This window comes from Micromesistius poutassou (assembly GCF_964030765.1).
Source record: "Micromesistius poutassou genome assembly, chromosome: 21".
In the NCBI taxonomy this organism is placed as follows: Eukaryota; Metazoa; Chordata; class Actinopteri; order Gadiformes; family Gadidae; genus Micromesistius; species Micromesistius poutassou.
The window spans coordinates 434,669-450,798 of NC_140291.1; the positions used below are offsets into that span (position 1 = coordinate 434,669).

Below are 16,130 nucleotides of genomic sequence, written 5' to 3' on the forward strand. Positions count from 1 at the left end.
GTATCCAGTCTGGTGATTGGTCCGCTGGTTCATGTTTAAAATGACCCCGCGGCCCACCGTACAACAAGCTTTACTTAATGCATTGTTTTGAAAGATCTCTACGCAATTAAGTCAAAGTTACTCCCATCAGGTGAGTAAAATGACTGTTTAAGAACTTATTGTTGTATAAGATCTGAAATACTCACGGCCGGTGCTAACAGTGAGGTTATGTATTAGTTGGAATGTGTCTCGACAGTTAGCACGGGTTTAGCGGCTAGTTGAGCCACTAGTGATGGTTTTACTGAACCATTGTGGTCGTTCTCCTGCAACCCCATTACACTGTTAATTATGACGTTATGAACATTATGATGATCCTAAAAGCAGAATGATGGAGAGCTGCTTGGCTGGGAAGCCCGATAGAACGGGGCCTCTGGAGGTGGAGGACATCCGCAAAGATCTCTTCCAAGCCTTCGCCTCACCAACCCCGGTTTTATTACGAATTATACTATTATAATAATATATTATCATTCATCTTGTCTTAAAAACAGGTTAGTTTTACCGTTAATAATAATAATACATAGGTTTGCCATCAATTAATGATGTTGTCAATCTCCATAAAATAACAGGATAAAACAAATATTAAGCAGCTGAAGGAGAACGTTCAGAAGGAGAACCTGCAGGTCTATCTTAGGATCAGACCCATCACCTCAAGAGAGAGCACCAAGGAAGAGCCACAGGTATCACACACACACACACACACACACACACACACACACACACACACACACACACACACACACACACACACCTTGCTTCTTAAGATGTTTCCCATAACCTTGTAACTATCTAAGATCCTTACATTTCTTAATGCTTCCTATATCATTGACACCTAGTTACAAACCTTTTGGCTTCCTATAACCTTGATACCAGTATAAGAGTGTCTTTAGTATTCAGTGTGTGTAGTCAGTAGTATATGAGTGTGTGTGTGTGATAGTATAGTATAGTATGTGTAGTTGTATGGTCATTGTGTGTAGTTAGTGGTATATGAGTGTGTGATAATGTAGTAGTAGTCTGGTAGTTGTTTTATCAGTAGTATTGGAGCGTGTATAGTTGTATTGTCAGTGTGTGTAGACAGTAGTATTGGAGTGTTTATAGTTATTATTATAGTATTGTTTGTGTGTGTGTGTGTGTGTGTGTGTGTGTGTGAGTAGGTGTATTAAGCAGACTGTGTGTTTCCTCAGGACTGTGTGTGTCTGGAGGGGGAGGACACGGTGGTGTTGAAGGCCCCTACATACTGTCAGTCTAGTTGGCACAGCGAAAAGAACCTCCCACAAACTGTACAGAAGTTCAACTTCACCAAGGTGAGAATATGTGTCTATCTGTTTACAGTACTAGTACAGTACTAACAGTACTAGCATAGTACTACATGCGGGTAGCAATTGTAATAAAGTAATGTGATGTAGTAGTAATTGTTGTCACTAATTCATAGTATTAGCCTAGTACTTACTAGCATGTGTTCTTTAGGTGTAACTAGTATTAGTAGCAGTATTAACTGGTCCATGTCCTGTAGGTGCTGGGCCCCGACAGCAGCCAGCGCCAGGTGTTTGAGGGCACAGTGAGCCCGCTGGTCCGAGGGGTTCTGGAGGGAAGAGACGCCGTCGTCTTCACCTACGGCGTCACCAACGCCGGCAAGACCTTCACCTTCCTGGGTCAGAACCAATGACCTACCTTATACCGCTCTGGTCAGAACCAAGAGCCTAACTCTGTGATAGAACCCAACTATATATTTTTCTGGCTATATGCTATTTATCTAGTATGTGTTTATCTATACATCTAGTTTGTGTGCATATCTATATTTATCTCTATCTATATATATCTATATATCTTTACCGTGTATGTGTATGTCCTCAGGTCCTGAGCATGATGGGGGGGTCCTACCCAGGTCTCTGTCGGTCCTCTTCAGGTCGATAGAGGGCCGTATCTCCGCTGACTGCAGCCTGAAGCCTCAGCGCTGTAAAGACGTCACGAAGCTAACCCGCCTGCAGCAGACCAACGACGCCGCACTCAAGAACCAGCTGCTGAAGCTGCTCAAACAGGTGTGTGTGTGTGTGTGTGTGTGTGTGTGTGTGTGTGTGTGTGTGTGTGTGTGTGTGTGTGTGTGTGTGTGTGTGTGTGTGTGTGTGTGTGTGTGTGTGTGTGTGTGTGTGTGTCATCAGAATTCTCTCTCTTTCTCTTTAGAGCGACAGCCAGAAGTTGAGCTCGTCTCAGAGTTCAACCTGTTCTTCAGAAGGTATTAAAACAAGAACTTACTAGTTATTACTACTACACATAACTATTAGTAACAACCACTGATGTATATATATTTATCAATATTATACATAACTATTCCTGCACCTGTGTGTTTTTCTGTATTGATTTAATGTGTTTGTGTTTGTGCGTGTTTTAGGGGACTCCAGGATTAGCAGTGTTAACATCAGTGCTAACATCAGTGCTAACACCAGTGCTAACATCAGTGCTAACAGCAGTTCTACAGAGTCTGATAGTTTCCAGCTCAGCGTCGACTCTAGTGTAGAGTTCTCAGTCTGGGTCTCCTTCTGTGAGATCTACCGGGAAAATATACATGACTTACTGGAAACACAGGTAACACACACACACACACACACACACACACATTGATAATTGATTGATAATCATGATAATAATCATGTGATGATGGGTGTTTGTTTTCATGTGATGCAGGACCCTCGATCCCAGAAGAGAAATCTTCTACGTCTGGCTCAGGATGTCAAGGGAAACTCCTTCATCAAAGGTAGCCCACCCCACCTCAACTCCACCCCCATAATGTACCTCAACCTCTCTCATAACCCCCCCACCCCATAATGTACCTCAGCCCCACCCCATAATGTACCTCACCTCAACTCCACCCCCATAATCTACCTCACCCCCACCCCCCTATAATTTACCTCACACCCATATTCTTTCTACTTCACCCCAACCCCCATAATCCAGCTCTCCCTCCCCCCCCATAAGCGACCCCAGCCTATCTACAGGAGCCTAGTACGTAGCCGTATTAGACGGTGTAGTGTATGTATAGTGTGTGTGTGTTCATGTAGTGAGTTGTCATGTCATGTGTTGTGTGCAGACCTGCGCTGGGTGCAGGTCCACAGTGCGGAGGAGGCCTACAGGATCATGAAGATCGGCAAGAAGAACCAGAGCCTGTTCGCAACCAAACTGAACCAGCTGTCCAGCCGCAGGTAACCACCAATCACAGGCCAGCAGGGAGGAGTTTAAGTCACGCAACGAAGCAGGGCTCATCAAGTCCTACAAACTGTGAGGCAGAAACACCTCCGCTCGCTTCCCCTCCAATACTCCAATACCACACACTGACAGTACAACTATAAACGCTGCAACGCTAGCGTTAGCTGCAAAGCTAGCGTTAGCTGCAAAGATAGCGTTAGCCATTTGCGAGTTGCAAGGTTTTTGATAGGTCCCCCTCTGACTGCCTTCCTCACCGTCCACCCGTCTGTCTCCTTGTCTCCAGCCACAGTATGTTCTCCATCAGGGTCCTGCATTTGGAGAACAAGAACACAGGAGTCCTCAGAGTCAAGTCTGTGAGCGAGTAAGTCCCTTTTACACACTATATATCACTAATGACTATATATATCACTATAGATCACTAATGACTATATATATCACTATAGATCACTAATGACTATATATATCACTATAGATCACTAATGACTATATATATCACTATAGATCACTAATGACTATATATATCACTATAGATCACTAATGACTATATATATCACTATAGATCACTAATGACTATATATATCACTATAGATCACTAATGACTATATATATCACTATAGATCACTAATGACTATATATATCACTATAGATCACTAATGACTATATATATCACTATAGATCACTAATGACTATATATATCACTATAGATCACTAATGACTATATATATCACTATAGATCACTAATGACTATATATATCACTATAGATCACTAATGACTATATATATCACTATAGATCACTAATGACTATATATATCACTATAGATCACTAATGACTATATATATCACTATAGATCACTAATGACTATATATATCACTATAGATCACTAATGACTATATATATCACTATAGATCACTAATGACTATATATATCACTATAGATCACTAATGACTATATATATCACTATAGATCACTAATGACTATATATATCACTATAGATCACTAATGACTATATATATCACTATAGATCACTAATGACTATATATATCACTATAGATCACTAATGACTATATATATCACTATAGATCACTAATGACTATATATATCACTATAGATCACTAATGACTATATATATCACTATAGATCACTAATGACTATATATATCACTATAGATCACTAATGACTATATATATCACTATAGATCACTAATGACTATATATATCACTATAGATCACTAATGACTATATATATCACTATAGATCACTAATGACTATATATATCACTATAGATCACTAATGACTATATATATCACTATAGATCACTAATGACTATATATATCACTATAGATCACTAATGACTATATATATCACTATAGATCACTAATGACTATATATATCACTATAGATCACTAATGACTATATATATCACTATAGATCACTAATGACTATATATATCACTATAGATCACTAATGACTATATATATCACTATAGATCACTAATGACTATATATATCACTATAGATCACTAATGACTATATATATCACTATAGATCACTAATGACTATATATATCACTATAGATCACTAATGACTATATATATCACTATAGATCACTAATGACTATATATATCACTATAGATCACTAATGACTATATATATCACTATAGATCACTAATGACTATATATATCACTATAGATCACTAATGACTATATATATCACTATAGATCACTAATGACTATATATATCACTATAGATCACTAATGACTATATATATCACTATAGATCACTAATGACTATATATATCACTATATATCACTAATGACTATATATATCACTATAGATCACTAATGACTATATATATCACTATATATCACTAATGACTATATATATCACTATAGATCACTAATGACTATATATATCACTATAGATCACTAATGACTATATATATCACTATAGATCACTAATGACTATATATATCACTATAGATCACTAATGACTATATATATCACTATAGATCACTAATGACTATATATATATCACTATATATCACTAATGACTATATCATATATCACTATAGATCACTAATGACTATATATATCACTATAGATCACTAATGACTATATCACTATAGATCACTAATGACTATATATATCACTAATGACTATATATATCACTATAGATCACTAATGACTATATATATATATCACTATAGATCACTAATGACTATATATATCACTATAGATCACTAATGACTATATATATCACTAATGACTATATATATCACTATAGATCACTAATGACTATATATATATATCACTATAGATCACTAATGACTATATATATCACTATAGATCACTAATGACTATATATCACTATATATCACTAATGACTATATATATCACTAATGACTATATATCACTATAGATCACTAATGACTATATATATCACTATATATCACTAATGACTATATACCACTATAGATCACTAATGACTATATATATCACTAATGACTATATATATCACTATAGATCACTAATGACTATATATATCACTATAGATCACTAATGACTATATATATATCACTATATATCACTAATGACTATATATATCACTATAGATCACTAATGACTATATATATCACTATAGATCACTAATGACTATATATATCACTATAGATCACTAATGACTATATATATATCACTATATATCACTAATGACTATATCATATATCACTATAGATCACTAATGACTATATATATCACTATAGATCACTAATGACTATATCACTATAGATCACTAATGACTATATATATCACTAATGACTATATATATCACTATAGATCACTAATGACTATATATATATATCACTATAGATCACTAATGACTATATATATCACTATAGATCACTAATGACTATATATATCACTAATGACTATATATATCACTATAGATCACTAATGACTATATATATATATCACTATAGATCACTAATGACTATATATATCACTATAGATCACTAATGACTATATATCACTATATATCACTAATGACTATATATATCACTAATGACTATATATCACTATAGATCACTAATGACTATATATATCACTATATATCACTAATGACTATATACCACTATAGATCACTAATGACTATATATATCACTAATGACTATATATATCACTATAGATCACTAATGACTATATATATCACTATAGATCACTAATGACTATATATATATCACTATAGATCACTAATTACTATATATATATCACTATAGATCACTAATGACTATATATATCACTAATGACTATATATATCACTATAGATCACTAATGACTATATAGATCACTAATGACTATATATATCACTATAGATCACTAATGACTATATATATCACTATAGATCACTAATGACTATATAGATCACTAATGACTATATATATCACTATAGATCACTAATGACTATATATATCACTATAGATCACTAATGACTATATATATCACTATAGATCACTAATGACTATATAGATCACTAATGACTATATATATCACTATAGATCACTAATGACTATATAGATCACTAATGACTATATATATCACTATAGATCACTAATGACTATATAGATCACTATAGATCACTAATGACTATATATATCACTATAGATCACTAATGACTATATATATCACTATAGATCACCAATGACTCCCTAACAACTCACTCTACTCACACTACTGAAGTGTGTGAGTGTTTCAGGCTGTATATTTTACAGTAAGTACAGTACTGACGTGTGCGGGTGTGTGTTTGTTGCAGGCTGTGTCTCTGTGACCTGGCGGGATCGGAGCGTTGCACTCGCACCCAGAGCCAGGGACAGCGTCTCAAAGAGGCGGGAAACATCAACACCTCTCTGCTCACTCTGGGCAAGTGTCTGAACGCCATGAGGCTGAACCAGCATCACAGGTCAGCAGGACACACACACACAGGTTACCTCCTCCCATCCACCTCGGCCCTTATTCGCTTACGCTGACGAGATGGTTGTCAGCGTTGGATGTCCGCCTCTCTCACCACTCGTTGTCTCCTCCCCTGTGGCCTCTAGGTTCCAGCAGCACGTGCCCTTCAGGGAGTCCAAACTCACCCACTTCCTGCAGGGCTTCTTGTGCGGCCGCGGCGCCGTGTGTATGATCGTCAACATCAGCCAGTGTCCCTCCGCTTACGACGAGACCCTCAACGTCCTCAAGTTCTCTGCCCTGGCCCAGAAGGTTGGTCCCTCACACACCCTCACATCCAGAACCCCCCCCCCCCCGTAAAGGCCCCGGTTTACCTTCCACCAACTAGGCTGTGAACCTGTGATATCGACGATAGGGTACGATAGATTCACTCGTGATTGATATGTTGTGTGTTCAATGTTCAACCATTGGCGTGGTATCGTTGGCCAATCACTAGGGCTTTGACCTCGAACTTCGTTATTCGAATACAATTCTAATATTTAAAAAAATAATAACATTATATATGTATTATATAACCTATTATGGGCATTGTTTTTTGTAAATGTATTTGCTTGAACGTTGTTTTCATTTCAGATTCCGAGGCTTTTTCACGGCTGGCGAAGTTGTGAATCGCGGCAACCTGGCAATATGTACATGTGATAATACAATATGTACATATGATAATACAATAGGCGGGACATCCGTGAGGGCGGAATGAGTGTTTTCCACCGTAGGGAACCTAGTCACAAAGCAACGCTCTTCTCTAGAGCCAGAAAATGTGACTCACCTTGTATTTTTGGCGAATAACTTAAAAAAAGTCTGCAGCCAGATAAACTGCAGCCAGCCAGATCATTGTGTGAGCAAAACAATATTCTGAAAACATCATTGCCTGCCTGTTGACATTGACTGATACTCTGCCCTCTGGTGGACAAAACATATACAACTTAAGTTTGATTCAATATAGGTCTTGCTGAAGGCATTTCATCGTTTAATTATTAATAAATATTCAAATATTAATAAACAAACAAACTTCGAATATGAATACCAATCACAGGCATTGGTGTATTGTGTATGCAATGCAGTGATTTAACTTTAAGTAGGTCAGAGCCTTACGGACCCCCACACACCACAGACCTACAGAAGAACGCCGCACGATACACAGAAGCTTCATGTGTATCAGGGCCCTTACAAATCTCTCTCTCTCTCTCTCCATCTCTCTATCTCGTTCTCTCTATTTCTCTCTGTCCCTCGCTCGCTCACTTTCCCTTTGTATCTCTGTCTCTCTTGCTCTCTTTTTGTCTCTCCCATTTGTCTCTCTCTCTCTCTCTCTCTGTGTGTGTGTGTGTGTGTGTGTGTGTGTGTGTGTGTGTGTGTGTGTGTGTGTGTGTGTGTGTGTGTGTGTGTGTGTGTGTGTGTGTGTGTGTGTGTGTGTGTGTTCCGTAGGTGGTGGTGCTGACGTCACGGCCTGCGCTGCCCCCTGTGGCCCCCAAGAGGTCTGCCAGGGAGCTCTCCATGATCATCAACCAGGCCGACCGCCCCGGCGAACGGGGACGCCAGAGTTCCATGGTTGCCTGGGAGACGAGCCTGGAGGACGTGCTGGAGGAAGATGATGATGATGATGATGATACAGAGGAGGAAGAGGACGAGGAAGAGGACGAGGAGTGTATGGAGGAGACTGTGCTAGAAGCAGGCCACGGGGAGGTGAGTGTCTGTCTGTCGGCCAAAATTAAGAATTTTTAGAATGTTGTCTTTTTGGTGACAACATGGTGGGAAAATCGACCAGCATCCATGCAATTCTTCAAAGATGTCGCCCTACATTTTCTTTTACCTGCCAAATCTATCAGCCATGGGCTTGTTGTACATCTTTTAAAAGATCCCCATATACCTGATACCTGCAGGCCCCTAGCGTACCACGTGTTTAAATAAACTGTGAATGTGTATTTTGCATAATATATATAGGTGTATTATTATGTGTATAATACTTCTATATGTAATGTGTACCAGGGCGGCCTGCGGGAGGCGCTAGAGCTGCAGATCAGGGAGGAGGTCAGTGCTGAGTTCATGGAGCTCTTTGAACGCATGGAGAAGGACTACAGGTACTGACCCTACTATACTTCTACTGCTACTACTAGACTACTTTTATGCTACTACTACTCTACTACTTCTATATTAATACTTTATTAACACTGTCCTATACCACTACTTAACTATACTACTGCTATATCACTACTTTACATTACTGCTCGTATTTATACTATACTCGTGCTACATTTATATATAACCATATCTACCTATCCACCTATATCTCTCCTTCTCTTTCTGCAGTGAGCGCTTGGTGAGGGAGAGGGAGATCCTGGAGGAGAGAGCAGAACACAGAATGGAAATCCTGAAGACCCTCGTCAGCAAGACTGCCTGTTTGTCTGCCACTAACGAGGTACTGTCTGTCTGTCTGTCTGTCTCAACCTTTTATTTGTTACTAAGGTACTGTTGTACGGTACTTTCTGTCTGCTACTAGTGAGGTTCTGTCTGTCTGTCTGTCTGTGTGCTACTTCATGTCTGTCTGACCCTTTATCTGTTACTAAGGTACTGTTGTAAGGTACTGTCTGTGACTACCAGCACAAAACACACCTTTTAACCTAGCAACACTCTTTCTCTCTGTCTCCTAGCAACACACCACGACCCTCATAGCAACACAAGTCTATATTATATGTTGAATATGATGTTATTATGTGTAATATTATGTATATAATATTAAATCATTTTAAAATAATTATAAAAAATATTAATATTTAAATATTAATATTCAAAAAATATTAAAGAATTCCCTGAATTTCCCCTAGGGATAAATAAAGTTTCTGTCTGTCTGTCTGTCTGTCTGTCTGTCTGTCTGTACAGGAGGAGAGGAAAGAGGCCATGGAGCAGATGGTGACCATGATGGCTGCTGACCTCCAGAAGATCAAGAGAGACGCGGAGCAGGCACACACCTGTCTCACTGACAACACAGGTAGACACCACACACACACACCTGTCTCACTGACAACACAGGTAGACACCACACACACACACACCTGTCTCACTGACAACACAGGTAGACACCACACACACACACCTGTCTCACTGACAACACAGGTAGACACCACACACACACCTGTCTCACTGACACCACACACACCTGTCTCACTGACAACACAGGTAGAGACCACACACACACACACACCTGTCTCACTGACAACACAGGTAGACACCACACACACCTGTCTCACTGACAAAACAGGTAGAGACCACACACACACACACCTGTCTCACTGACAACACAGGTAGACACCACACACACCTGTCTCACTGACAAAACAGGTAGAGACACACACCTATCTCACTGACAACACAGGTAGACACACACACACACACACACACACACACACACACACACACACACACACACACACACACGTCTAACTGACACTACAGTCTCACCCGTCTCACTGACTACTAGTACACAAAGACACTTTTCTCTCTCACTCTGCAGGTACACACACCTGCCTCAGGTCTGTGTGTGTGTGCATGGATATGTATCTAATATCAACTAGTATATTCAGTACATGCAACCTCCGTTTCAATACGTGTTCCTATTGGTCCCTGGAGTGTGGAGCCCAGCATGACGAAGGAAGAATGTGGGATTTCAACTAAACTATTGGTTTATAGAGAGTCTAGACCGATGCTGATCTGACCAATCACAACCTCAATCATGTTGTTCTGTCTGCAGAACTTGAGACGCTGCGATTGGACCAGCAGAGATCACATGATCAGCTGGAGACACTGCGATTGGACCAGCAGAGATCGCGTGATCAGCTGGAGGCAACTCAGGAGGTACATATTATTATTCTTCTGCTACTAGTACTATTTGGTTCACTATGAGTACTACGACTGCATACTTATACGTGTGTGTGTGTGTGTGTGTGTGTGTGTGTGTGTGTGTGTGTGTGTGCGTGTGTGCAGAGGGTGTCAGATCTGATGGAGGCATGTCAACAGAAAGATGACATCATCAGCAAGCTGCAGGTCTCCATGGAGACGGCTGACACACAGGTACTGGTATAATATAGATACAAATGTACATATTTTTTATTAGTCATCGTTTCAGGGAACCTTTAATAAGGTTTAAGTTGAAATGTCTTAATGTTACATTTGTGTTTTAGCTCACCAGGTTACAGCGCCAGCTCAGGGAGAAGACTGACACTGAAGCTAGCCTATCAAAGCTCTTAGAAGATGCAAAGAGCCGCCTCCAAAAGAAGACTGACACTGAAGCTAGCCTATCAAAGCTCTTAGAAGATGCAAAGAGCCGCCTCCAAAAGCTGGATCTCAAATTGGAAGAGAAGACCCAGAGCATCGACCTTCTCACCCAGGAAGCAGATGTCTTGCGACAGGAAACAACTCGGGTAGCTAGCAGCAGCAAATTCACAGCCTGTTGTAACAAAATATAAATCTGTCCATTGGTTACTTTACCACTACATCTCACACACTGTTGTTGTAACCTTTTATTTTTCCAGATAAAACAGTTTCTTATTTTCAATGTTGATCTGGTCCAAGAGGCCACAACAGGAGTAAAAGTACAAATAACAAATACACAAATAAAGGGATGTGTGTGTGTGTGCGTGCGTGTGCCACTGTGGTGGCTAGCTGTGAGAGCTAGGGGTGATGGAGGGCTGTCTGTTTTCCAGAGACGTGAAGAAAAGGAGGAGGGTATTTCCGTCTTCCATGCGGCTGTAGAGGAGATGAGGAGGGAGGGGCAGGATGCTGTCGAGAAGTCGGCCCAGAAGAGGCAACACATAGCCCAGTTACAGAAGGAGATGGACCAGCTCAGGGACTTACTGACCAGCAGGTACGTCCCCCATGCTTACCCTTACCCCTTAGCCCTAACCCTAACCCAAGCCCTACTAACTCGCACCCCTAACCCTACATGTCCTAAAGGCACTGCTCTACTAAAACTAAATCAAAATGGGTTATTATTTTTCGCACAGATGAAATGGTAGGTTCTTGGTACCAATAATTGGTAAGACAATTCCCTCCGCCCTGCCCTAACCCTTTCACCTGTACCCCGCTCCTCATCTTATGCTCTCTTCTCCAACTCCTCTCTTCGCCACCTCTCTTCTCCTCTCCACCTCTCCTCACTCAGTCAGAGTGAGTGTGTCCAGCTCAGGAATGACCTAGCCAATCAGAGAGCAGAGTCCCTCAATCTGCGTCAAACCTGGCAGACAGAAAAAAGGCTCCTGCAGCAGCAAGCAGAGGGCCTGGCGGTGCAGCTGCAGGCCTCTGAGGAGTGCTGCGCGAAGGGGACCGATGTGGAAGAGCGCCTCGCTGAGAGTGAGACCCAGCGTGCAGCTCTGCAGCAGAGACTCCATGAGAAGGACCTCGCAGATGAGGAGAGGAAGACGCAAGATGAGGGAGAAAAAGAAGGTACAGATATAAACCTAAAGGGGTTTGGATCCTGTGTGATTTTGATCTGTGCTTAACACGTGTGTGTGTGTGTGTGTGTGTGTGTGTGTGTGTGTGTGTGTGTGTGTGTGTGTGTGTGTGTGTGTGTGTGTGTGTGTGTGTGTGTGTGTGTGTGTGTGTGTGTGTGTGTGTGTGTGTGTCAGAGTTGCGGCTGGCTCCCTCTTCTCTTCAGGAAAGGCTAACAACAGAAAGTCAGACGGACACAAGCAGTTCAGGTAACTGACTTCCAACTACTACTAAATAACTACAAACAATTACACATGTTTATAGATGATATATGATTATAGATTACATATGACTATAGAGTGATTGATTCCTTCTCTCTGCAGAGCCAAACTCTCACACGAGTGGAGAGGAGGAGGAGGAGAGAGGAGTGGAGGAGGTGAGAGGGGGAGTGGAGGAGGTGGTGAGCAGAGAGGAAGATGAGGTGATAGGAGTGGTGGTGGTGGAGGAGGGGAGGGGAGTGGAGGAGAGGAAGGCAACTGTGGTTGAGGAGTTGAAAGAAGAACTGCAGCGTTTCCACCAGAGGAAGGAGGAGGAGAGGAAGAGAGCCGAGTTTCAGGCGGTGAAGAGAGAGATGGAGAGACTGCGGGAGAGAGAGAAGGAGCAGAAGGTGAGAACCCTTTCAACTAAACCGAAAGAAATGAAACAACCCATTATTTGTATTTTGTATTACAAAGCTACTCTCACATCACACATGGTGGTGTTATTGTTTTGTGGTTGTGTTGTGGTGTATTTTAACCCTGGCCCCTCATCTGCTCTGCTCAAGCCTCCCAACACCAGAAGCTGTCGCAAGAGGAAAAGTGAGGTGAGTCTCTGTCTATGTAGGGATGATCTTTGACGGATGAGAGCCATATGAAGGGACGAGGGCCATATTTTGAAGGGATGAAAGCTATGTTCTCTTTGAAGGAATGAGATCTCTATGAAGGGATGCGGGCCATATGGAGGGATGAGAACTGTGTTCTCTGTGAAGGCTTAAGAGCTCTTATTTTGTAAGGGGATGATGGTTCTTTTCTCTGTGATGCTCTATTCACCACCCATACATGTTGTGTTTAAGTGGTCGGAGTCTCTCATTGTTGTGTTATGGTGTAAACGAAATGTGGTTGTTTGGTTGTTGTAACCATGACGACTCATCTTCTACTCTTTCTTTCAAGGCTCATCCCAACACCAGAAACCAACGCAAGAGAAAGATCCAGGTAGGGGCGGGCTCAGTCTGGGTCTACTGAAGGATAAGAGCATTATGGAGGAATAGGAGCTCTATGAAGGGCTGAGCGCTCTGTTCTGTATGAAGGGCTGAGCGCTCTGTTCTGTATGAAGGGCTGAGGGTTCCATCACCCCCCCATACGTTGGTGAATGATGTAATTGTATGTTGTTTGTGTTTAAGGAGCTGCAGGAAAATGACACAAAGAGAAACAGACATGGAGAAACCAGAGTGCAGGTAAATACTACTACAGTACAAAGTGACACGATACTACAGTACAAACCAACACAATACTACACTCCACACTGACGCAATACTACAGTACAAACTGACACGATACTACACTCCATACTGTAGTATTGTGTCAGTTTGTACTACTGACACAGTACTACGGCACAAACTGACACGACACTACAGTACACACTGAGACAAACAAATTTACTAGGTAGTATTATACATTTTTACTATGTGAGTACTACAGTAATACTAGGTAGTTGTACTATGTTAGTACTACGTCAGTGCTACATTGTGTGTGTCTTTGTGTCTGCAGGCGCCAGATGGAACTCTGCAAAGGATCCTCAACTCCCCCTCGCTCCTGAGCAGCACAGGTGTGTGTGTGTGTGTGTGTGTGTGTGTGTGTGTGTGTGTGTGTGTGTGTGTGTGTGTGTGTGTGTGTGTGTGTGTGTGTGTGTGTGTGTGTGTGTGTGTGTGTGTGTGTGTGTGTGTGTGTGTGTGTGTAACCTTTGACCTCTGCCCTGAGCAGCGAAGAGCATCCTGAGCCTGGTGGTCAATCGCTCGGGAGAGAAAGAGGCGGTCGTCGCGGAAACGACGAAGCAAAGACGAGGACGGAAAAGACTCTTCAAGAAAGACATCTCCTCTCCCATGCTCACCCTCACACCACACACGGTACTATAGTTCTACTACGCTACTATTGTAGTACTATTATAACATATACATATCTCCTGAACATGCTGCTGTTAGTGCTATAGTTAAATATAATAACATGCTACTATTGCAACCTCGCCACGTGCTGCAGAGCATTGCAGAGCGTTGCTTATGCACCTCGCATCGTGGCTCTTCCACCCCCTAGTGTACGTTTGGTGTCACGACACCTCGAACAAATCACACAGAAGCATTTTGATGCCTTTAGGGTCAGTCATTATTATGGTACAGCAAATCATAGAAACATTATATTATATTGATACCACTGTTATAATGCATCAAATGACTTTGTTCTTGCAGACGATGGAAGGATCGGCATAGAAAGAAAGCAGCGTCGTGAAGAGACAGCTGGACGCTACAGGCAGCCCTTCACTGTTTCATATCAGACTAACCCTTTTTATAAATTGTTTAGACAAAATAATATTTTATCTTTTGTATTGTTTTACCATGTTGACTAAATAAAACGTTGCCTAATCTGTGATAAAAAATGCCTTCAATCTTCAGTCGAAAATTGACAGTGGCATGTGCTTGCTGCATGTTTTTAAAATTGTGTGTGTGTGTGTGTGTGTGTGTGTGTGCGTTTGTTTTTGTGTGTGTGTGTGTGTGTGTGTGTGTGTGCACGTGTGTGTGGAGTGGGTTAACTGATAAGCAACCATGATCCGTTGAGCAACATAGCAGGGCTCGGGGACAGATTTAGCGGGATTACATCTGCGGAGACGGGACTTAATGAGATCAAGCAGTGATACGCTGCTACCCTATTACCGGGTTACAATTAAACTACCCACCACAGATATTAACCAGGTTAGTATGGAGACCCTGTATATGAGGGAAAGAATTACGATTTATGCAGTGTGGAAAAAAAAAAAAAACACTGAAGAAGTAAATAAAGAAAATAAATTTGCGGTGTGGAAAAAGAAACGTGGCAACGAAAAAAAGGTGCGATGTGAAAATTATCTGGCGGAGGAAAAAGAAGACTAGCGGTGATTTTTTTTGTGAGGTACTTATATCGTAAAGTTCTTATTTGAATTGACAATGAATATAAACAAAAATCAAATCAGTGCTAGGTTACAGTTGAACTAACGTTACCCACCACTATATTAAATACCGACCATATATTATAACCCCATCCCACAAATAATGTATATGCAATTAAGCCCATAAACATCCGCTTTAATGGGTTGATTACTATATAACTATACATGGCTTGATATTTTATAATAAAAGCGTTCTTCCAGAAAGACTAAAGTGTGAATTAATGCCAGATTACTGCGCGTTTTTT

The 16,130-nt window shown here is 40.8% G+C and overlaps 1 protein-coding gene across 2 annotated transcripts; it reads left to right on the forward strand.

Annotated features, from left to right (window-relative positions):
* Positions 1-57: 57 nt before the first annotated feature.
* Positions 58-16,081, forward strand: LOC311366945 (kinesin-like protein KIF20A). 2 transcript variants are annotated; one of them, XM_084485726.1, is made up of 30 exons: positions 58-130; positions 361-466; positions 606-716; positions 1,221-1,340; positions 1,550-1,688; positions 1,891-2,075; positions 2,218-2,269; positions 2,426-2,619; positions 2,719-2,788; positions 3,122-3,233; positions 3,521-3,598; positions 7,046-7,192; positions 7,329-7,491; positions 8,662-8,919; positions 9,223-9,314; positions 9,544-9,652; positions 10,114-10,222; positions 10,982-11,085; positions 11,215-11,301; positions 11,412-11,651; positions 11,934-12,094; positions 12,389-12,669; positions 12,852-12,923; positions 13,038-13,321; positions 13,478-13,516; positions 13,863-13,904; positions 14,093-14,146; positions 14,460-14,517; positions 14,673-14,815; positions 15,152-16,081. In XM_084485726.1, exons 2-30 carry the CDS (start codon positions 365-367, stop codon positions 15,170-15,172), a joined length of 3,627 nt encoding a protein of 1,208 aa, XP_084341852.1. In that variant the 5' UTR covers positions 58-130; positions 361-364; the 3' UTR covers positions 15,173-16,081. The 2 variants fall into 2 exon arrangements, with proteins under 2 accessions (XP_084341852.1, XP_084341853.1); XM_084485727.1 differs by having other exon boundaries at positions 59-130; positions 364-466.
* The last annotated feature ends 49 nt before the right edge of the window (positions 16,082-16,130 follow it).